The sequence below is a fragment of the Sparus aurata genome, chromosome 7, assembly GCF_900880675.1.
Source record: "Sparus aurata chromosome 7, fSpaAur1.1, whole genome shotgun sequence".
Lineage (NCBI taxonomy): Eukaryota > Metazoa > Chordata > Actinopteri > Spariformes > Sparidae > Sparus > Sparus aurata.
This window is the reverse complement of record NC_044193.1, coordinates 33,915,479-33,939,696: the sequence shown is the minus strand read 5'-3', so window position 1 is coordinate 33,939,696 and position 24,218 is coordinate 33,915,479. Positions and strand designations below refer to the sequence as shown.

General features: G+C 39.5%; 2 protein-coding genes across 11 annotated transcripts in view; both read right to left on the bottom strand.

Moving 5' to 3' along the window:
- LOC115584365 (actin-associated protein FAM107A) overlaps nucleotides 1-9,281 on the bottom strand; it is a 31,282-nt gene extending 22,001 nt beyond the window's left edge. For 3 of the 8 annotated variants that reach the window (XM_030421730.1, XM_030421733.1, XM_030421738.1), the window contains exons 1-2: nucleotides 7,124-9,281; nucleotides 5,664-5,766 (exon numbers count right to left, since the gene is read on the bottom strand). In XM_030421730.1, coding sequence (XP_030277590.1) covers nucleotides 5,664-5,766; nucleotides 7,124-7,235 — 215 coding nt within the window. In that variant the 5' untranslated portion in view covers nucleotides 7,236-9,281. The remainder of the gene's footprint in view (nucleotides 1-5,663; nucleotides 5,767-7,123) is intronic. The other 5 variants (XM_030421735.1, XM_030421737.1, XM_030421731.1 and 2 more) reach the window with 4 other exon arrangements.
- Nucleotides 9,282-9,738: 457 nt separating this feature from the next.
- efhd2 (EF-hand domain family, member D2) lies at nucleotides 9,739-21,132 on the bottom strand. Of its 3 annotated transcripts, none has more exons than XM_030423607.1 (5): nucleotides 20,535-21,131; nucleotides 16,360-16,507; nucleotides 16,136-16,270; nucleotides 14,870-15,030; nucleotides 9,739-10,112 (listed from the first exon to the last, which is right to left on the bottom strand). In XM_030423607.1, the coding sequence occupies exons 1-4, from the start codon at nucleotides 20,819-20,821 to the stop codon at nucleotides 14,899-14,901; spliced, it is 702 nt and encodes a 233-aa protein (XP_030279467.1). In that variant the 5' UTR covers nucleotides 20,822-21,131; the 3' UTR covers nucleotides 9,739-10,112; nucleotides 14,870-14,898. The 3 variants fall into 3 exon arrangements, with proteins under 3 accessions (XP_030279467.1, XP_030279465.1, XP_030279466.1); XM_030423605.1 differs by lacking the exon at nucleotides 9,739-10,112 and adding an exon at nucleotides 14,271-14,816 and having other exon boundaries at nucleotides 14,851-15,030; nucleotides 20,535-21,132; XM_030423606.1 differs by lacking the exon at nucleotides 9,739-10,112 and adding an exon at nucleotides 14,271-14,810 and having other exon boundaries at nucleotides 14,851-15,030; nucleotides 20,535-21,132.
- Between the last annotated feature and the right edge of the window lie 3,086 nt (nucleotides 21,133-24,218).

Below are 24,218 nucleotides of genomic sequence, written 5' to 3'. Positions count from 1 at the left end.
GCCTTTATGGAAGAGTGGCAAGAAGAGAGAGAAAGCAATGCAGTTTGCCACAAGCCATGTGGGGGCACAACAAACATGTGGAGGAAGGTGCTCTGGTCAGGTGAGACCAAAATTTACCTTTTTGGCCTAAATACAAAACACTATGTGTGGCAGAAAACTAACACTGCACATCACCCTGAACACACCATCCCCACTGTGAAACATGGTGGTGGCAGCATCATGCTGTGGGGATGCTTTTATTCAGCAGGGACAGGGAAGATGGATGGAGCCAAATACAGGACAATCTTGAAAGAAACCTGTCAGAGTCTGCAAAAGACTTGAGACTGGGGCGAAGGTTCACCTTCCAGCGGGACAACGAGCCTAAACATACAGCCAGAGCTACAATGGAATGGTTTAGATCAAAGCATATTCAAGTGTTAGAATGGCCAGGTCAAAGTCCAGACCTAAATCAACTTGAGAATCTCTGGCAAGACTTGAAAATTGCTGTTCACAGACACTCTCCATCCAATCAGACTAAGCTCAAGCTAATTTGCAAGGAAGAATGGGCAAATATTTCAGTCTCTATATGTGCATCGCTGGTAGAGACTTACCCCAAAAGACTTGCAGTTGTCATTGCAGCAAAGGTGGTTCTACAAAGTATTGACTCAGGGGTATGAATACTTTTGCACACCACATTTTTCTGTTTTTTATTTGTCGAAAACAAATAAAACCATGTATCAATTTCCTTCCACTTCACAATTATGCACCACTTTGTGTTGGTCACATAAAATACATTTACATTTGTGGTTAAAACGTGACAAAATGTGTAAAAGTTCAAGGGGGGTGAATACTTTTCAAAGCACTGTATTTGAGCTCCTCTCAGGCAGCCTAACAGCATCTGCTGTATATACCTTTACTATGACAATAAAGTTCTTCTTCTTCTTCTGAAGCAATGTATAGCATAAAACAAACATATTTACAAAGTGATGTTGGAAGTTAATAGCTTAGATCATGTACATGTAACAGGCCCTGGTTTTGAGGCCTGTAGACATAACGTTGAGGCAGGTTATGTGTGTCCTTGACTCGCTTGTGTCATTATTTGTAGTTAAACTACATTTTTTACTCCACGGCTTTCTTCATCAAACCAAAACTAAACAATTATCAAATCTCAGAACAACAAAAGCCACTTTCATCAATAACAATAATATTTTCCACTGTCCATGCATTTGGCATTGTTCACATTATAATGACAGGAAATACATTTTTTTAGTGGCTGCTTACAGCTTTAATAACTGCATTTGTAGATGCATGTTTCTAACATAATATGACTAGCGTAATAGTATGAAAACACAATGGAACTAGCAATATGACAAGATTAGCAAGTTTGTATCAAACAACAAAACTTATAATAACCTTCATACATGCAACCACACTAACACCGGTCTCACTAGGAAGGCAACGCCCCCTTGTGGCAAAATGGACATACAACTCCCAACATAAAGGTCCATTAATAAGCTTAATAAGGCTCATCTACAAACATTACATGAAAACCATATATTGTACACATAATTTGACTGTACATACCTAGGACAATATATATATTTTTTGAGAAACCTGAATATATTTCATTAAATGTTAATGGCCTCAACAACTGCATTAAAGTTGTTAAATGTTAGATGTTAATCCAAGTGACTTACCTGACACCAAAAGAACACATAAAGCTTAGTAAAATAAGAAATATACAAGTATTTTCATCCTGACTTAGCTCAGCAAGAAAAGGTGTCGCTACAATCATAAAAGCGTATTGTGAAAGACAGTTGAAATATCTTTCATCTTTAATTTGGTTCTTAACCCCAATGTGATCTTGACATCTGGAATGCATAGGGCAGAAAAAAAGCAACGTTAATGGGGAGAACATGTGCAGAAATGGGATTGATAGACGTATAGAGAACATTACAATGTACAACTAAAGATTATACATATTACTCTGGTTGAGTTAACACAAATGCACTGTTAACACTGATATCATGCCCTATAAATCAGGGGAGCATTTAAAACCTGTGGCTATCCAAACAGGACCTTTGTCAAAACCTCTAAAAGATCTAGAGCTGACAGACAGGAGGAGATGGAAAAACATAACTACATCACCATTCCTTATTTTGCGGGAAAGTCAGGAGGCTCTTCATTAAGCATCGTATCCCTTTAACTTTAAACCTACCAACATGCTGGCATACACAGAGAAATGTAGTTATTAGTATTATAAGTATTTGTACATTAGGGAGACAAAACAACCTCTCCATAAATGAAGGGCTCAACACAGGAGGGCAGTGAAAGATCAGTAAAATATTCCATATATGTCAAACTTGAACGGCCGTCTTTGAACAGAGGAGGTGGCCTACGACATTACTTATTATCCACCTACAATGCAGTACTGAGTTCCCTCCCCAGACAGCTTAACAACCATTGCCCCCTGGCTCACCTAGCCCTAGCAACCCACATGAAGGGTGGTTAAGTCAACAGCCCACAAGTGGCCCTAACAACTCTGAAACTCAGAGCTCACACGTGTCCTTAACAACTCTGTAAGGACACTCCCACACAGAGTTTAAAAGCCTGGACCTCCCCTCCAGTTAGTTAGAACTGAAGACGCCTTTTGGATGAGAGGTGAAACATCTTCAAAAAACTAAAACAAGTCCAGATCCCTACGATACAGCACTTAGAAGTTTCATGCAGAGTCTATCCAATCTCACCTGCTGAAGCTTTTAACTCCTTCAGAGTAGTCATAGGCTGTCTTGGTGGCCTCCCTCACTAGTCTTCTTCTTGTGTCACTCAGTTTGTGATGACAGCCTGCTCTAGGCAGATTTACACATGTGCTCCTTCCATTTCTTAAAGATGGATTTAACCGAACTCAGAGGGGATGTTCAGTAACTTGAAAATGTTTTTTTATCCATCCCCTGACTCATACTTTTCAAATATATTTTTTTGGCCTTTGGCTTTATTGACAGGACAGCTGAAGATATGACTGGAAACAGGATGAGAAAGAGGGGGAGTGAAACACAGCAAAGGGACCCGAGCCGGGAGTCAAACCCGGGTCTGCAGCAGCAAGGACAAAGCATCTGTACATGGGACGCCTGCTCTACCCACTGAGCTAAATGGCACCCTGACTTTTCAATAACCTTTTCACAGAGCTGCTTGGAGTGTTCTTTCGTGTTCATGGTGTTATTGTAACCAGGGATATACGGATTATCCAGTGACACAGGTGTCTTTAGACTACAATCACTTGAGACACATTCACTGCACTCAGGTGATCTCCATTTCATGTCATCTCCATGTATATATATATAATTATAACATGCATGCGTGATTATCCAAAATGGCAGCATCAAAATTGTTCATTTGTTATGTATTAAGCTGTCTGCAGGCTGAAGAACTTCTAAACATCAGACAATTCAAAACTAGAGACTTTTTTCAGTTTTACACCAAGATGAAGTTGGAGAAGCAGCGGCTCTCTTTTGGATTAAAAGGTACAGTGTGGATTCTAAACTACTCTTATTAAATCTAATGTTCGGATGGATGAGGTGCTGCTCAACAGAGCAAACACAGACTTTTGCAGATACCCAACTGCTCTGAGCGAATCGTGCAACCGAGCTGTCGTGGAAGTTAAGGCAAGGTGGAAACTGCTTTGAATCGATAAAAGATTGGTGTAGAGATTTCCTAATGTTAAATCATGCACTTCTCACTTTGTCATGGATGGTAGGCCTTTTTATCACCGCAAGAGTTATCTTTTCTTTACTTCTCCAAGTTACGCTTAGGGGAGTTGGATATGGTGCAGTGTCTAGGATGTGCTCACCAGATAAGATAAGGTAAGCACAGGGCAGCAGATTGGAAAAAGTCTGCGTTTTCTCTGTTGAGGAGCAGCACTTTATCTACCTTGTTGGCCAGAAAGTGAACATTCTGTCTCAATTTAACAAGTACTCAGAGCTGCTGGTCCTCCAATTAGAGGCACGGTAAAAGTAAACTTGACGGTGGATTGTCTGATGTTTAAAAGTTCCTCCGATGTACAGATCTTCAGTGCCATTTTGAATGGTAATTGTGCCACATTTGGTCGTCTTGTGATTTCACTTAACCATAAAGCCATGATAACACAAGGCAATGTGAATTTGCTATCCATACACAATACAACCGAGCCAATCAGTGATGAATGAATCACCTTGGCTAAAACCAATTTCTGAAAATGGTCCAGTGTTTAAATGCATCATCAACATAAATTGGGTTAAAATACAAGCCATTGTCTGAGGTACGATAATGTCTCCAGCTACTGTTTGCATGGAACCAAAATACTCATGGTAGACTGTTTGATTTGGTCATTTTAGGATTATGAGAGACTGGAAATTTTCAAATACATTTGTGTGTACGTTCTGCTTAGAAGTTTTTTGGCCAGATGTATGTGAACTGTGAGGTCAGATTAACAGGCAACAACAAAAAGATCCACTGCTTTCACTGGCACAGTGTGTGCTATCAGACCAGCTGATTGTGTCCTCCTATGAACATATCACCTTACACTGCTTCATGCTCCTAATGGTCTAAAGGGCTGCAGCAGCATGGAGAGAAGGTGTATAATTCCAAGTTTGTGAGAGAGAGAAAGAGACTCTCATGCATTCTTAATGGCAGCTGCTTTAGAGAAGAATTACTGAGGATAGAGCACAAGATGCATTTAGATGATGGAGACAAAAGCACATATGTTCTTACAAAATGTTGAGATAAGATTGAGTTTAATGGCCCTTTGTTCATGGTCTAATGTACAAAGGAATAATGCTTCTTTGTAATGAAATTAAGCACTAAATGACATTCCCTCTTAATACTTAAAGCCTAATGTTTAAGAGATCAGAAGTACAATGCCACCATGCATATATGGTGTGATCATGGGGTATCTATTTTTTATCAGTGCATCAGACTGAACATTAATCTTATACATACTTTATAAGACATACCATTCAAACATGCACCAATGTGGGTAATTTCTTTTCAATAAGCCAACAAGAGGTATTAGCCTACTGGACAGTAACACATCTGCTTTGAGCTGATCACTATATATTTTTATTGTGCTCTGTCGCTACACAGAATGGACAAATAAAGCATTCTTAGCCGCTTTTATTAAATCCATCACAGTCTTACATATATAACATAACAAACACACTAGCCAGTTACTCCTCACAGGTGTCTTACTCTAAAATGTTTAAAAAAGCACTCGATTATGATTCTGTTACACCTATGGCTTACAGTAGTCATAATGTAAGCACAATTCATATCAAATCAATATGTAAAACACTAGTTCATAAAAAGTTCATATGATTTGCCTTGATAATCTCAAACCCACCCAACAAATGGGTGTGTATGTGGTGTTCCACCCTTTTGAATCCTATGAAGACTTTTTCTCATGATAAATGATTTTGTTACTTTAGGAAAACAACAGTTGTTATATTGTCATGACGTGATACTTAACTGATGATTTCAAGAAACAAATACTTTTATACTCAGGATTATCATTCAATTCATCACAAAAAAACGGAAGAAAAAATATGTTTGACCCAAGGCTATTTATGGCTTCCAAAGAAATCACATCAGAGTTCATCCATGAAAATCTTAGAAAGAATCTGACCATTGAGTTGCTCCTGTATGGTACCTACCTCTTGTGGGCCAGTAGTAGTTCCTTGTGAAGCTCATTGTGAGTCCTGGAAGCCTTCATGGGGTGTGACTGACCTGAAGAGGGCTCGGCCTTGACTCCATTATCTGACAAAGGAAACATGTCAAACACATCAAAACAGATCAAAGAAATCCCTGAACAGATAAAGATTAATTTTACCTTACTGCGTATCTTATGGCCAATCAGTATTTAAAGGCTGTTATGGTTTTTAAAATGTAACAAAAAGTTATAAGTAAATTAGAACTGAGTATAATGTCCCTTGAGTAATTCCCGATGACATCACACCCCAGACAACTGAAAGTGTATCCTATTGTATTGAGTCTCTTCAACATTCATTGCACTAACTTGTTTTGGTCAGATGCAGCATTCACATGCTCCCTGGATAATATGATCATTATCAGTCTTGTTTCCAAGTTACAGAGCCAGAGGTGCAGTTTGTGTGTTGTCTCACTGAAACCCCTTGTGGCATTAGCCAAAAATGCATGTAGGGATTTAAATATTATCTTTCAAATGTATAATGGCACAGAATGTAACTTTTAGCTCGTGAAATAAAAACTTTTCAGACTGCTCTGATGGTGCTCAGGATTCATCAGGAAGATGGTGGCCTTACTACCACAATAAGGAGTGTGTGTGTGTGTGTGTGTGTGTGTGTGTGTGTGTGTGGGTGGGTGGGTGAACTTTTGGATGTGTAGAAGAACACAGAGCATTAATTAACATTAGATCGTGACTGATGTGCCTCTGCATTAGTTGCTGTGCCTCCTGGGTAAATGTGCACAGCACTGGGGGAAGCTCTTATCATTCATGCTGCTTCATGCAATTTTCTATCAGTCACTGGATTAATTTAGTGCAAGAGAAACATTAGAATCACATTTCCTCTTGATCTTAATTTTTGAAACCCCTGACCTTTAAGTTCGGACTGCACCTATGTATGACGATGGAGTCACTGCATGGTGGGCCTTGCATAGCCCAAAGCTCCACACCTCTAAAGCTTACTAATGAACACATAAAGTACAGGAAAAACAGGGTACTAGGTACAAACAAATAGCCATAGCTGCAGATGCAGCAAAGAAGCTGATGGATACATCATTGTGTGTCAAGAAATAGATCCAGCACTTAACTCCACCTAAAACCAATAACTATCAAAATGTCTGGTCATGTACAGGCTAAATCAACATGTAACGTATTTTTTAACATGGTTAAGCTGGCTTTTTTCCCCTGCTTCCAATCTTTATGCCAAGCTAGACTAGCCATGGCCACCGGATCTTGGAATACATGTAAATACGAAACACAAAAGTTTTTTGTTCTGTCATTATTGGGGGAATAACATATCTGAAACCATGTGTTTCAAGGCTGAGGAAGGCTCAACTCTTAAATTGGGCCAGGTAAGGTGTTCAACATAAAAGACATTCTCTAATCCTACTGTGGGAATGGGTTAACCTTTACCTCTTCTGTGATTGTTGCACTGTGTGTTGTTTAACATCCTGCTTCTCGAGGCCGTCTGGATCTCCATATGTGTAATGCTATTGATGTTGGGAAATGAACCATTGAGGGACATGGTGGCCTGTGAGGTGTGGGGTGTGTTCAGCTGGAGTAAGAGGCTTGGAATTGTGAAAATGTTTCTCAGTGCATAAAATGGCTGAATGGAGGGCAGCACCTGAGGACCTGGTGTGGAGCCCCAGCTCCTGCTGCATGCTGGTTAGCTGCTGGGGGAAGAGGGAGCAGAAGCTGGTGACAAGAGTCAGTATTACAGGAGGACAGATTGAAATCAGAAAATAGAGCAGACAGAGACACAGTAGTTTGGAAACAGATATCTTACGTCGAGATGCATAATTTAACCTCAGTGAGCAGGTTTGTATGTAGATGGCATATCACAGAGCACATAAGCAATGCTACATTGAAAGAGATTCAGTGCCAAAGCTGCCATCTAGTTCAATTGACTAGAAAAGGGGAAGTATGCAGGTTGGCAAAAACAAGATGTAGGATTACAGTAGAAGTAGAAAATGTAGAAACTGATGAAAAGGTCATTTCTTAACAAATTAGATACTACTCAGAAAATTGAGATGTTAACACACGGTACATATACCACACAACCAGCACTAAAGTTGCTCTCTTTTGTTTTTTTTTTTTACTTGAAAAAGAGAATTACAGTCATAACAATTTTTGTTGAGATGGAGTAATACTCTGGAGTATGCAGATACAGTATAATGCAATGCATAGTCCAGAGAACACTACATTTAACAATTGAAAAATGACAGCAGAAATAAACAGCTCATGATATGCATTTAAAATTTAAGGACGTGACTCTGCAGCAGAGAAAGGTGAAAGATAAAAACAGTATCAGCTGCATGGTACTCTATATACTTCATATAAGGAAGTAGAATCTAAAGAAAATGCATACAGGCTCGAGCCCTACCTGTTGCTCCGGTCCTTCATGAGAGGCTGCTGTTTGAGAACATTAGCCATCGTGTGGAGCTGACAGTGACACTATTGAGAGCAATGTTACTTGAGAGCCCTGAATGTGGCACTCACTTACTTACAGCCCCTCGTGTTCACAGTCGACAGGCAGACAATGACAAGTGAGACTATGCACTGCAAAATAATAGTGCTTTGACCTGTTTCTATTTCATATATACATTCATGACATCATTGGTCAACCCTTCAAAACACACTGTACCTTGCTGCGGGGATTCTCATTTGTCCAGTATCATGTGATATTGTTTAAGTATAAAATAATATTCATAATACCTTGCTCTCCAGTTGGAACAGTCATTAGACAGTTTAGCCCATATGATGTCTTTTACAAACCAGGCAGTAAATGGTCTTGTATTTCTATTGCACTTTTCCTGTCTACTGACCGCTCAAAGAACTTTACAACACTTGTAACCTTCACCTAGTCACAGACCTATTCATACACATCCAGCCACCTAAATATAACAGATTTTTTTTCCCACACATCCTCCATCCAAATTTGGTGGAAATCTCAAGGTAATAAACAGGTAATAAATATAGATAATATATTCTGGTACATACTTTTATCACTATCTTATTAGCAATCAACTCCATTTAAGTATAGCCAACAGTACATGAAGTAGTTAAAATGATCTCACCCTGCAGTAAAATGGCACACATACATACATGGCATACATTAATGCTCCCAAATGCAGCAATATTTATCCAAAAACATATCAACCTCATGTAAGAGGAAAACACTCAACATTCTACTGCGAAAGTTCCTGGTTATATGACATCCTTACCTCGGTGGAAACAGTCGCAGTCAAAAGTTTACACACACAAAAAGTATGCAGTGGCCATGTTGTTTCCACAATAAGAGCTAATGAAGTAAACTAAATCAACAAAGTAGGAAGAAAAGCTTTCTAGGTTGGAAAGGGGACCATCCAGGGAGCATGTGAATGCTGCATCTGACCAAAACAAGTTAGTGCAAGCCCACTGGAAGCCCTGGAGAATGAATTACTGTGCCTACAGTCAAAGTTTTAGAAAGGAAGTTGTTCAGAGCGGTCTGGGTGGTTTCCAACCACACTGAAATCACCCTAAAGGTACATACATACATACATACATACATACATACATGCATACATACATGCATACATGCATACATACATACATACATACATACATGCATACATACATACATACATGCATACATACATGCATACATGCATACATGCATACATACATGCATACATACATGCATACATACATGCATACATACATACATACATGCATACATACATGCATACATGCATACATGCATACATACATGCATACATACATGCATACATACATGCATACATACATGCATACATACATGCATACATACATACATGCATACATGCATACATGCATACATACATGCATACATACATACATACATACATACATACATACATGCATACATACATGCATACATGCATACATACATGCATACATACATACATGCATACATACATACATACATGCATACATGCATACATACATACATACACACATACATACATACATGACTGTCTTTGACTAAGGTAGTCAGAAATGGGACACACTGTTGTGAAAAAAAGTTTATTAATTTATGAAGGAAATTATAAAATGATAATACATATAATACATTTTATTAATTATTTTCTTTTTTTATGTGGCTCAAGGATCGCGCTCTGTTGGCTGACCACCCCTACTAACTGGAGGGGAGTTGCAGGCTTTAAGCCCTGTGTGACTGTGTCATGTTCATGAAGGTTCTCAGTCATCCAAAGTTCCCAACTGGCCTTCATGTGTGTGGCTAGGTGAGCCCAGGTGTGAATGGTTGTTAAGCTGTCTGGGGAGGGAACACAGTACTGCATTGTAGGTGGGTGATAAGTAATCTCATCTGGCACATCACAGGTGGGCCGACTCCTCAGGTCAAGACTCTGCTGTCCACTGACATCTGAAGGAGAAAAATAATCCCTTTAACAACAATGTACACATCTAGGCAAGAGAGGACAGATGGCTTGAAAGATAAGTTAAGGAGTCCATCTATGTCAAACTGGAACAACCATCTTGACAGAGGAGGTGGCCTACAACATTACTTATCACCCACCTACAATGCAGTATTGAGTTCCCTCCCCAGACAGCTTAATAACCATTCACACCTGGGCTCACCTAGCCCTAGCAACCCACATGAAGGCCGGTTAAGTCAACGACCGATAACTGGCTAACAACTCTGAAACCCAGAGCTCACACATGTCCTTAATGACTCTGTAAGGAAATTCCCACACAGAGTTTGAAAGCCTGCACCTCCCCTCCAGTTAGTTAGAACTGAAAACGCCTCTTGGATGAGAGGTGAAATATCTTCAAGAAACTGAAACAAGTCCAGTTGCCTACGATACAGCACTTAGAATTCTCACAGAGTCATTAAGGTCACCTGTGAACTCTGAAGCTCACAGTCCCACATAAACGCTGGGTTGGTAAACAGCTCACATGTGACCCCAACAACTCTATAAGGGCACAGCCACACAGGGTTTAAATGATTGTGCTATATAGGTTACATTACAAGCAACATCCCATATCACTGTGGGAGACGAGCTTTTGTTCTATAGAAGACGTGGTGCTGCTGTATTATCTGTCAAATAAACAGCAGTCCATTACTTGTTAAGTCTATGGTCTAATAGTTATTATGCTGGTTTGCTTGAGGTGCGTCCATGAGCTCAGTCCACAAAAAAATCTGTAGGATTAACACTGTAAATTTTAAAGACAGACAATAATGTTGAATCAAGGTGAACAAAACTATAAAGGTTAAACCTACCATCTCTTGATTAAGACACTTAAATCAAATGGCCAAGCAAGTGCAAATTGTGTGAACCACTTGGCTAAAAAGATTTACCTGATTACAGACAATGAACACCAAAAACCAGGAATAAGATGATTGGCATTCAAGCCTTGTTTAAATTCCTGGACAAGGATTTGATGATCTTAGTAAGAAAAATAAGTAATACTGTATTTCTTCTGATAGTACGTGAATACAGCATTTCAGATGAGAGGAAGCACTATTCAAATCTCTGGAGGGACTCACTGTTCCCTTTCCTTACCATATTTGGCCAACTACAGAGTGCTGACACAGACAATGCGAAAATGGCAAATGGTCAAAATCTATATTACCGATGGCTTAACAGCCTGGCAGTGAATAAAATAAAGAAGAGCACATTTCAAACACCACAAATTGTACTGGTCTAACTGCTGTCATGGCACAAATGATAATGCATGCTCCAGGTTCATGCCAGGGCAAGGGCATACAATGGGAACATGTCGACTATCAATAAATCGTAAACTATCATTAAATGGTAAAGTAATATTTTATTAACCTATAATTAATAGTTATTTCACTGTTAATGTATAATAATGCTTTATAAACCATTTATCAAACAATTGTCTATCGTACAGTTGCGACCCATGTTCGCTATACTTTGAAAGCCAATAATTGTAACCGATATAAGTTTACAGGAAAAATAAACATCTTAGGCTCATAGTCAAGAATAAGCCAGTGATGGAACTACAACTGCAATTTACTCAAGTACTACTTATGTACCATTTTCTGCTACTTCATCCACTTCATTTTTTTGATAACTAGCAAGCAAATTCAGATTATTTAGTGCTGAACAGCTATTATTCTTGACATCAGTGTTTGTCTACACTGGTGACCACTAACAGAGAAAGGATGCTGCATCAAAGCCAGTAACTATATTTTAAAACAATACACATTTTATCAGCAGTAAAACAAAAATATCACCAGTAGCGATAATCATAAAAATGCTGCATATCTTCCTCAATAATTGGCTAGACAGATAATCAGTCTACCCCTAATAAATACTGTGTAGTTCATCCATAAACATTATTGGGTTGGTCATTATAGAAATGCAACTAATGTCTAGAAACCTTTACAATTACTTAATACATGGTTTACAAAGCATTGTCATTGTTGTTAACAGTCAAATAACTATAACTATATAACTAAGTTTCAATTAACTATTAATTTACCATTAATAATGGTCTTTGTTAAGTGTTTCCACATTGCTTTTAAAAAGAAAAAGGAAAAGAAAGACCAGGGCCCGTATTCACAAAGACTTTTATCTTAACATTAGGAATACTCCTAAAACGGACTAAAAGTTTTTATGTAGGAGTCGTTTCTTAAAAGTAATTCACCACGCCGCTGAGACCTACTTTTAGTGATGAAAACAGTGAACTCCTAAACTAGAAGTAACTCTCTGTTGCTATGGATGACGTCATTTTATAAGGACGCACTTAGAAGCGGTGACAACGGTGATTGGTTGTTGAGTGACAGGGCAGCCCATTGAAAAGTCATTTAGGCTACGCAATGCATGAAGTGAAAATAAGGAAGTTGCCTACAAGCCCATGACAAAGCCTATGAAAAGATATTGGATAAAGAAATGTATTTATGAGGAGAATTAAGTGCATTCAGAATATTGTAACATGCGTCAAAGACAATTTGTGTATAGATGGAATGCAAGCCCTATTTGCACGGGACTAGTATAACCTGGGGACCTCTAGTAATTTGTACTAATTGCGGAGGTCGTCTGTGATCTTAATCCTGTGCGAATCTGCCATGTCCGTAATTTGTAAAGTAAAAATTCTACCACAAATTACCTACCATATTTCACCAAACACAGAGGTCATTTGATAATATTAGTCCCATGCGAATCAGCATCTCTGTGATTTGGGGTTGTTTTTTTGTTTTTCTTAAGGTTTTTTGTGTTTTCCACACCTTTTTTCTGCCTTTTTCCCAGTCGAGAATTATGGAGGCTGCGTTTGGAATTATGAATGAAAGTTTTGAGCATTTTGGGTGCAAATTCAGGAGGCTCATCAGAAGAGTGAAATCTCGAAAGATGATTAGATGGATTACATGCATGGCAGCATGCGGTAAGGAACATTTTTCCATCTTTCAACAGGCTCACCAGTTATTATATTAAAAATATCCATATCTAACTGTTGTGCTGCTCCAGCAAGGGCTCCGGTGCGATTGACTCGGGGGATAATGTCAGTAAATTCGAGTTAAAACACAGACTTTGCTTATCCTGTGCGAATGCGCCGCACGAAACACAGATGTGATGGGATAATTTCTAAATCACTTGAGGTCCCCAGGTAATACTAGTCCCGTGCGAAGAGCTGCATTTTCACCGTAGCCAAATACCAGAGTGTTGCCAAACATTTTAACTCCGGCGTTATTGGATTGTTTCGGTTGGTTGGGGACGTTATTGTGTCCCTCACCAACTCAACCACAACTTCAATCCCTTCACGGTCCATCCGACATCGTTTTAATAATTCCCTGTCATTTAGCATCTCCCAAACATTCGGCTGTGACCAGGTCTTAGAGAGTTAGGAGTCCTCTGGACTACTTCTAAGGTCTCCCAGACTTAGGTGCTACTTTTAGGCTTAACGTGTTTTGTGAATAACTCTTATTTTCAAAAATTAGGAGTCCTACAGTTACGACTGACACGCACATTATTTTTAGGAGCTACTTTTAGCCTTAAGATTCTTTGTGAATACGGGCCCTTGGCCCTAATTACATAATCCTGGCTATTATTCCAATCATGTACTTTTCTAATCAAAACATTTCACTCAGTATATTTAATGAGCTAAGGGACCACCAGTCCAAACCATCAATCCACTGAACAGTTCTGAAAATAAAAACTAAAGCGTTTTTTTATATTCAACAACAGTAAACCCAATCAAACTAGAACCAGGACGTAGTCCCTCGACCATGTGGGTGTTTAACATCCACTTCCAGCTTACTTTACAGCAAATCTCTACTGCCCCTACATCTCAGCACTGAAGGTGATGAATACAATGTTAACAGAGCTTATAGGAATAATGGCTGAAACTAAAAGTTTTGTTTTCTAAAGTTGTTTAAAGCTGTACGACCCATACAAACCATTGTCCTGAAGAGTGACCACTACCACAACCATCCCAAACCCCAATTACCTAATTCTAAAAAATTCTAAATCCATTTTACAAAAATAAGAGCTGACAGTAAAAATGTAGAGCTCAGTTATTTGTTCAACATTTAACGCTGATTTGATTGAGAGAAAAGTGTTGCTGTGGATTTAATCTGTGTTCAGCAATGAGTAAAGACAAACATTTAGCAGTGCAATTAAGTGCTTTCATCACGACTCTATGCAAATACCAAGAGATGGACACTAGGTACAGATTTAAGCTGCAAGCACAGCAGGTACTGGATGTTCGAACAAACATATACAACTCAGGAAGGCCAAATGGAGTCGAAGATCCACAAGTCTGAAGGCTTATTAGACTCCAAAACACTGCACAGCAGTTTATTGTGCTATGAAGCAAGATTTTACTATTCTGGAAAATTGTTATGAAGACAATCGTCTCAACTATTTCCTGCTAGAACCCTGTGCGTCAACACCCTCACTGTGCTAATACAGTGACCACAAAGTTGATTTTCGATGGTAACAATTGTGTCTTTGATGTTCCTGTAAGAATCATCCATTCACTTAGTTTTGTACAACTGATCTGTTATAGTTGCATTAAACCTGCTTGAAATGTGTTACTGAGTTACAAAGCTAAATGAATAGATGATTCTAGACACACACACACACACACACACACACACACACACACACACACACACACACACACACACACACACAGCTTTACTGAAACACACACAGTGACAGGTCCTGAGAGGAGAGAGGCATTCATTTGAAGGCTGACTTCAGGTCATTGAAGGCAGCGCGTCTCTGTTTCTGCTCCTCAGCCTGCTTCTTCTTTGCATCCTGTTCCTGGCGGATCTCCGCCTCAAACCGGTTGGACTCACTGATGGCATGGACCTGTCCAACAGAATAACAAAGAGCAGTCAGGTGATGGAGAGCAGCCACAATTGAGCTGCTCAGCCATGAACTGGGAATCAGCTCAAAGACCAGACATGCCATGCTGATGGTCGGCAGTCGGTGAGCGTCTGTGGCCCTAGTTTTTGCAGTGTGTCCTGCATTGATGACACCAGTCTGTGCTTGTCAGCTTCAGCAGACTGAGCACATTCAATTGGTGGTCAAGTTAAGTAAATTTCTATTAAACAGTTCTAGACCATGACTACAAGGGCTGGCATGCTATTTGCAGAGCAAGATAGCAGTTTCTCCTATTTCGTTTAAAGGCAGTTGACAAACTGTGTATAGTTAAGGTGGCACTCCTCAAGGGCTCATAGTTTTAAAACCAGTCAGTGATTATCTGGTCTCTCAGTAAATGTTTAGTTTCAACTCTAAACTTCTAGACTTCTACACGATTGGAAAGCAATGGATTGATAATGGATTGATGATACAGGCTTGTAACATTTTATAGCCAGCTTTTATTATATCAAATGTAGATCACATCTAATCAAATAAACAACAACAAAAATATATCTGTGTATTTTATCCTCTATTATGAATTTTAAATAATAATTCTAATGTTTCTTTATTGTAAGGATAAGAGAGTTTAGCGGATGGATGGATGAATGGAAAATAATCCTTTAACAAAAGGCTGGAAAAGAGGACAACTTTTTTGCCTGCAGATCCACAGGTTTTGGACATACAACAAAAATGTGTATGACATGATAGGACAGAAGAGCATATGACAGATCATCATTCATGAATCCCCCAAGGACACAACATTACTAGATTGTATGATGTTGCTTATTAGTGCAACCAGTTAAGCAGCTCAATTAACTTCTGCGGTGGAGATGACGTGAACTTAAAGACAACATTTATTACCCAGCTATACCATGTGGGATGACGGATGTTTGGAGGTTAAAAAATAAGACTTTTAGAAGTTATACGCTTATTTGGCCATTCATTTGTCACCAACATTATCATTTAACTTGGATTTGTTGATCAAAATTTTAATTTATTTCATAATAAGTTTTAGTATGGTTATTGTGAATGAAAATTGAGGTCAACTTACTTTGGCCTCAAAGAAAGTCTTGGCTCCTTTGACCCCCTCTGTTGAAACATCGATTTCAGAAAGACGAGCGAGGACACAGAGGCCGCTGTCCTCTGCCAGCTCTCCTGCTGCTGCCTTCCTGAAGATCAGGAGGAACTGAGGACAGTAAGAACAGAGAGACATGGATAGAGACGGAAAGAATATCACATGGTTTGACTGATTCTGATTCAGTTTTCTCGTCTAACCTCTCTGAAGCTGAGCTTGTTGTCCAAATCCTCGTCCACCTCCTTGATCATGTTTTTCAAGCCGAGGTGTGTCTGTGGAGCTCCTAGCTTCTCCATCATCAGCTTCAGCTCCATCAGGTCAATGTAGTTGTCTTTCCCAGCATCATACCTTGATAAAATCAAGTAGAAAACTGGTTTGTTACAGTTTGGCTACAGGGCAAAAAGAAAATTCCACACCTTCAACCATGTGCATAGTTTTGGGTTTATTTATCCAGGTTTTCTGTCCAAGGCATAATAGTTCTGCCTGTGGCCCATTATAATGACCATTATAGTAACTGGTTTTAGTGGAAATACTCTCTGCTGCACAAATGAAGCCCACTTCTACTGCAGGAATGACAATCTATGTTGTAGGCCTATTCCTTGTTCCAGGCTCTCATTTTCATCCTTGAGGCGAACTTTATTTTGAACGTTTAATGCAATGTACAACTGAGAGCAACATAATGCATCCTGGAGAGACTGTATGAGAGTAATAACTCCCATATTTAAAAAATGATTATTGGGCTCCCCCCTAGAGGTCTTTGTCACCATACATAAAATAATAGCTTGTTTATTAAATCACATAGGCGTAAACCCCAGGGACACCAGGACATGACCCCCCCCCCCAATCCTGGGAAAAAGTCAAGTTGAATAGCTTGATCCAGAATTTTAGGGGTAAACCATGTCTCTGTGAAGATGTGTGCCCAGCTGTCTCTGCTTTCCTGTTGCTGAGTGAGCCTCAGCTGCACGTCTCCTGTGACTGGACATTAGCCAGAAAAAGGCTTGGTACAGGAACAACTCTTGGTACAAGTCGAGACAACTTAGCTCTGATGTTGCCCCTCTTCCTGGCTTGCGCTGACATTTTCACCCGCTGGTCTGGCTGCCTGCTCGGCAAATGCAATTGGGGGGATCCTCTCGTGGTCTGCTGCACTCAGTCCAAACCCCACATAAACTTTTTTAGTGTTGATAAGCACGTCCCTATTGTAGGTAAATCATTAATCCTGAAGCAGGAAGCATGGAGGTGACAAAACAGAAAAATATCTCAAAAATGTTGCTAGGATTGAAGGAGCTACCGACCACTGCATCTGCAAGTGCCACCGCCTTCATTACACTCCTTGTCTTTTTAAATTAAATTAAAGTTTAACTTATTATTTATGATACATAACCAATTATTTATAATACTTTTCTATACTATCATACTACGGACTGACATTTTCTCCCACTGTGTGTGTGCAGCAGAGAGAAGTGCCCAGTTCCACCTCGCTGAGACACTTAAGGTGCATCTAATTTCTCTTATTTGTCGTTTTCACGATTCTCGCTTGAACTGGAGGTTGGTCTTGTCTGCTATCTTGCAGGCCACCCAAATTCTCTTCTGGACAGTCCAGAAAACATTACATTACCTAAACTATTTTGTCCAACAGTTCTCAAACACATCTTGCTGCTGTTGCTGATGTGTAGACTTGCCTACAGACTGTAAAAACTGTATTCTAATTTCAATTTTGTATTAATTTCAGATAATATTGCAAATTCATTCTGTGTAGAAGGTTACAACAAAGGCTGTGTGTATGTCTATGTGTGTATGCTGAAGGATAGGGGGGCTTACATATATTTTGTGCACTCCAAATGGGGGTAAAATGACAGTCATATACTATCAGGGTTTCCCAACCCCTTTATGCTAAATGCTGTCAACTCTGTGATATGTACAACAGGAAGTCTGTATCTGATAGCATTTCGTTTTTCAATTAATTTACTATATGCAAACCACATGTGTCACCCCCAATCTTCAGTAAAAAAGGCTAGCTAGCCTAGCCAACAGGCTACAACAAAACCTAGTGAAGCAAGAAGCAGTCAAGACACTTCAGTCGGTCACACAACTAAAGATTGTGGCTGGAAACTGGATGAAGTGGCAGTTTATGACACTTTACTTGACACTTGGAATTTTTTGCGTAATCCTACTGACAAAACAACAAACAAATAAAAGGACGACGGGTGAAAACACAACCTCCCTTGCAGATATAAATATGAAAAATTACTTAAACCAACCAGCTTTTGAGGGAAGCTGTTATGACATGCACAGACAAGACTCAAAATACTCCTTTAAATTATCCTCACAAACAGCCCAGGGCTGAAATCCATATTACACAGCTAAAATATACTGGCTGGCTTTATAAGAGTTGTCCTTTCAGTTTTTGACTTACATGCTTATAATAAATGGTCTCTTTTTGATAATGCACATTTTAAATTTTAAATCACATCAGACAGTAAAAAAAAGTGATTTACATTCAATTTGGCAGGAGATTCAATAAAAAATTATCATCGGCATATGTCTACTCGCTTTAGCTGGCTGCTTCAGAGGCAAACCTTTGGGATGCTTAGTTGTCTCTTGGGTTTTTTTTTATATGTGTTACAAGACATAGATGCTAGTACAATATAATAATAAGCATGTACATGCACTGTCATGGTTGCAGGTTTGTAAACAATGTGTTCTGTATGCAAGAGAGAACTGTGTAAGTAAGGGGAAGTGGTCAGCAGAGGTAAAATAAACTCTCATTTCACAAATGCCAACCACCCACAGTAACTGCTTACTGCTACAAGGCGTGTTGAAGCCTGTATGCTGGCTGACCCTGAATTCCTGCCATGCAGCTCCAAGTAAGTTGTGGAGCTTGACTCACACTAAAGTCACACAGCAAGTGGACTCATCATCAAGTCAGCAAAATTCATTTTTCTGTTAAACTAAGTAATATGTGAATAGCCTTTAATGCAATCCACAAAACACACTCAGTTCACTTAACTTTAGCATTACATTAAACTTGTAATCAGACTAATATTACACCACAGTCACTTCCTTCCCCAGCAGACAGTAAAGGCAGCATATGACTCAACCATTTTAACTGGTTTTAACTTGTTGCTGACAACATCCTGAATGTTGCTTGCAATCGTTTTGAAGTGACACGTGTCCCTATGAATGCCGTGACAAACAATTAGTTGACAAATAGTTCTTTTAACAGACACTGATGAATATCGGTTTGACAAAGTGACAATCCCCCATCCTGGGAAAAGTATGGTTTGCCTTTTTCTGGTTTTAAAGGCTGAATTACAGGACAGTGATATCATCTGAACTAACCAGACCACTGTACTTATTCCAACTTAATCATTATATCCACATTACTGATAATATTTCAATCAAAAGTCTCAATGTATTACTTGTCTGTTAATGTACAATAGGCAAAAAAAGTTAATGACAGGTGTGAACAGACAGGCTCGAAGCTGTCCTCTTGTAATCAGATCATGCAGGATGAGTGCTAACACCTGGTCTGAATTCCCCTGAAAATCCCCCTGGAGAGATTTCAGATCATAGAGTTCAGCAAAGGGCAGAATTCTATAATTCAAATAATTATCGTTCTTTAACCTTATAACATGTGTTATCTTATGAGGGCAAAACTTATGACAAGTGTCATGTGCGTAATGTGTTCTATCAAATATGTTTTTGCCTCTGGATCAGATCAAAGCTATTGAGATCAAATCGAAGAATGTTTTAATTATTAACATCACTAAGCACACACCAGGTCCTGGACTGAGAGCTGAGACCATTAGGCAATAGTCTATAAACAGGGAAGCCTGTTGTCTGATTTCCTTATCACAGACTTGCATAATGTCCCCACCCTGCAATCACTCCAGCTCCAGGAATCCATTGGTGGGCTGCATTAGATTGAACATAAACTGGACAGGGCAGAGAGCTTCAAATACGGATTAAAAAAAACATATACAATCTATTTTGTATTTTAATCTATCTATTTCTTAGTCCATCCATGAACCATTTATCTCATAAAGAGTAACGCCCATCAAATCGTGGTGTAACATCTCAATTGCTTGTCTTGAAGCTTTTACTTTACCCATTAAGTTTTGTATTATTCTGTGGTACTTTTTTCTAATTGCCAGCAGCAACAACACTGTTTTATTCAGATATGTCAGCTCACTCAGATACACGAGCAAGCTGACAACTAAACTTCCTTATATGAGCAATCTTAACGTTACTTCCCGGACAAAACCCAGTGACTGCTACAAAATTAGAGTGGACAACCACTGGCCTCGAGGCATGTTTCAGATTTACCCTCCACCCCGCGACAGGTACCAGCATTCACCCAGACTGTCACACTCACATTTTGAACATCTTCTCCATGTCTCTGATCTGGGTTCGGGAGAACTCTTTGAACTCGGTGTAGGGGTTGAAGACCCTCATGCTGGGCTGGCAGCGCTCTCCCTGCCCCTCGTTCAGCTCATCTCTCCGCATCAGTTTAGCGCCCAGCTCCGAGTCTGCATTGGCTATCTTCGGTTTGTCTTCCGACCCATTCTGCTGTTCGGAGACGTCCACGGCAACAGGGTCTTCGGCTCCTTCTTCAATTTGCAGCCGACGAGTGAGCTTGGACGTGAGCTCGTCTGTAGCCATTTTCAAAAGACAGCGTTATTTAGCTAACTACAGTAGAGGAGAAGGCGTAAGCGCTCAGGCTTAACGTTATAGACCGTCTGTAGCCTTCTTAGAGCCTTCTGTCCGGCAGCTTGCCCCTGTTTGTACGCTGTATACGGGTAATTGGACAAGAGACGAACCAAACTGATTACGAATATATTCGCTTATCTAACGGTTCGTTTTAATTTCCAAAACTCAGGCTCTGAGCTGAGATAAATACCTCTACTCCAGGATGTTGTATATTGGCTCATTATCTACGTAGCCTTCTGTAGCCTGTCATGCTGTCACCACGCCTTTTAAAGAGACAGGTACTGAGTCACATGGGCTCCACCACACTGTAGACGTCATGTACAAGTTGAAATACTTTCTTCTTCTTTCTTTTTTTTTTAAACATTATGTGAAATCAGTGCAGGAAAAAATACAATTTCTTTAATCTTATAGGTAGGTTGTAGGTTCCCCCCTTCTCAAACAGCCTAGTTCAAAACGTGGTAATGAAGTTAGATTATATGTGCTTAGAAATAGATACAACTAATACTACTACTACTAATAATAATAAGTAATCTGCCAATTAAACTACATACACAATTATCAAAGGGACAGAATGAGGTTGGTAAAAGGCCACATTTGGCTCCTGGGCCGCTAGTTGAATAGGTTTGTGAAGATGTTTGTGAAACAAGGTGTTTGCCCTCTACAGAAGCCCTAGGGAACTAGGGTAGCCCTTTTTGTTTAATGCTGTTATATAGAGATCTCCAATTTCAAGATATCAAGATTTCAAGATAAAGATAATTTTCAGTCTGACAAAAAGAAGAATCCTGAATGTATAACTAATATATTCATCTTGAATGTTGAACCTGAAAAAAAGTCGATGTGGACTTTACTTTTCCAAAAGATGAACATTTACCTGAGAGATGGGTTGTATCCATCTGATAACTGTAAGGAACCAGATTTGTGATATTAAAGTCAAACTCTCGCCAAAAAGCAACCAAGGCTTTATTTGTGAATGTATGAGTCAAACCTTCGTGTAAATGCGTGATTACGACGAAAGAGGCACCTTTAAGATTTACCGTAGTTTCGTTTTCGGGCAAGCTAATTTTCAATGGAGTGCAGGGGCACTTTTACACTAGCATCAAAATCGCTATTTTTAAAACAGTAAGAAGGCTCGACACAGCATGAAACTTTGCTCGTAGTATCACCAGGGTCCCTACACATGAACACGAGCATTGAGAACATTGTTTGTGTACACAGAGTTTACTAAAAAGAAGGTTTTTGGACAACTCACGTTAGCAGTAGCATGTCCGGCACGGCGCTGTCATGGCAGACAAAAAGTGTCGATCCCCGAGTTCGACCTAACAGGTAGGAGGTCCACCATTACTCTCCTGCCTGTTAGGTCGCACTCGGGGATCAACATTTTTTGTCTGCCTTGACGGCGGCGCGCCTGAGATCCAGCTCCAATGGTGAGTAGTTCAAAAACCTTCTTTTTTTGTAAACTCTGTGTACACAAACAATGTTCTCAATGCTCGTGTTCATGTGTAGAGACCCTGGTGATACTACGAGCAAAGTTTCATGTTGTGTCGAGCCTTCTTAGTGTTTTAAAATAGCGATTATGATGCTAGCGTCAGAGTGCCCCTGCATCCCATTGAAAATTAGCTTGCACGAAAACAAAACTACTGTAAATCTTAAAAGTGCCTCTTTCGTCGTAATTATTCATTTACACAAAGGTTTGACTCATATTCAAACACAAATAAAGCCTTGGTTGCTTTTTGGCGAGAGTTTCACTTTAATTTAAGTGCAATTGGGTTGAGCTAGTTCTCCAGGTATTTCTATTGCTTTGGAAGCAAAAAAAAAAAACGTGTTCCAATCAAATTGGGTGTCTTTCCATAAAACTTGCCGACTGATGGTATTATTTTGTTTGGCATTATGATTGATCTGCAGGGTTGCTGTCAGGGTCAGACACTGGATTTTGGTGGCCCAAAACAAGATCAACAACAACTATCAATTAAAAAACAAATCTTGATCAGAGATACCTCCCCAATTCATCACTGTGGTGCTGGAGGCCATGCCGGCAGAGTAGCTATATCATTAGATAATATGTCTCTAAGATGCAGTGTTGGGCAAGTTACCTGGAAAGTGTAGTGAGCTAAGCTACCACTTACTCTACATTAAATTAAGCTTCACTACACCAAAGTTACTCCCCAGAGAAATGTAGCAAGCTAAGCTACAGCAACATGGCAAAAGGAGTTTAACTAAATTAAAGCTATTTTTTTTTATATAGGAACAACCTCATTCCAAGTCACAGCTATCTCAGTAATCAATAAAACTGTCAATCAGACAGGTAAGCAGGCAAAAATGTTACATTCAATTGTTTATTAAACAATAAGTTGTGCTCTCACGGCTCCAAAACCAGAACACAACCCTGCTGGAAAAACCAGCATAGATCAGCACCAAAACACAACATATGCTGGTCTTGCTGGTGACCGGTCACTGCTGTTTTTTCCAACAGGGAAACATTTGACAACAAAAAAAGCAACAAAAAGCAAGTTTTGAGAGTGTCTGTATGTTCATCTGTTTGTTTGTTTGTGTGTACTAGTGCACTGCCCATAGGAAATATCTGTTCCTATAGAAAAGTGGGAGGTTAAGAAGCTTTTTCATGGATGGCCAAATGAGGCTGTGTTTGAAGGTGGGACATCAGGGATATTTAGGTTTGTTATGAAATCCGATATTCCAGGGTATAATTGGCCGTTTTTGACTATTTTTGATTTTGCCATTATATTTCACCCTAAAAACTATTTACTTGGTGTCATTATTTTCAGAACAACCTCACATGTGTGACTGTGCAGTTATTTTTTCATTTTGACATACTGTATTAACACAATGGACCTAAAATCACAAAAAAAAACCCATAAAATCTGAGTAGAAAAAGTTAGATTTTTTTTACTGTGAAAACCACAAATATGTTTAAAAAAACAATTTTTTATTACTTATTGTCATGTTTTGGTTTATGTTGATCACATGAGCAGTGACGCATGGGCGCACAGGAAGTGTGAGGGAAGCCATGAGGCGGTTGTTCATTGTAACATGGAAACAATAAAGCGAGTAAAGGAGACGCTTCGCGTGATGATTCAATTCAGGTGCAATCTAATTAAGTAATAAGATATGCACATAAACAATGGCGACGAGGATGTCGGACTTCTGAGGACAAGTGCAGCTAAGTCATATCGGGAAACAGCTAGCATGGACAAGTCGGGACTTCAGCCGTTTGCATGCTACACAGAGCCAGCTACGCTAGGGCCAAGATGGACTCGGTGGCTGACATCGTTTGAGTTGTATGCGGATGGACAAGGACTCATACTCACAGAGGATGCATCGGAGGTGAGGCAAC

What these genes read in the sequence shown, in the direction of transcription:
- efhd2 (XM_030423605.1), bottom strand. Translation starts at nt 20,821, where the DNA reads ATGGCTACAGACGAGCTCACGTCCAAGCTCACTCGTCGGCTGCAAATT. An exon ending in ACAAGCTCAGCTTCAGAGAG is followed by an intron (nt 16,271 to 16,359) that starts GTTAGACGAGAA and finishes TACTGTCCTCAG; the next exon opens with TTCCTCCTGATCTTCAGGAA. An exon ending in AGACTTTCTTTGAGGCCAAA is followed by an intron (nt 15,031 to 16,135) that starts GTAAGTTGACCT and finishes TCTGTTGGACAG; the next exon opens with GTCCATGCCATCAGTGAGTC.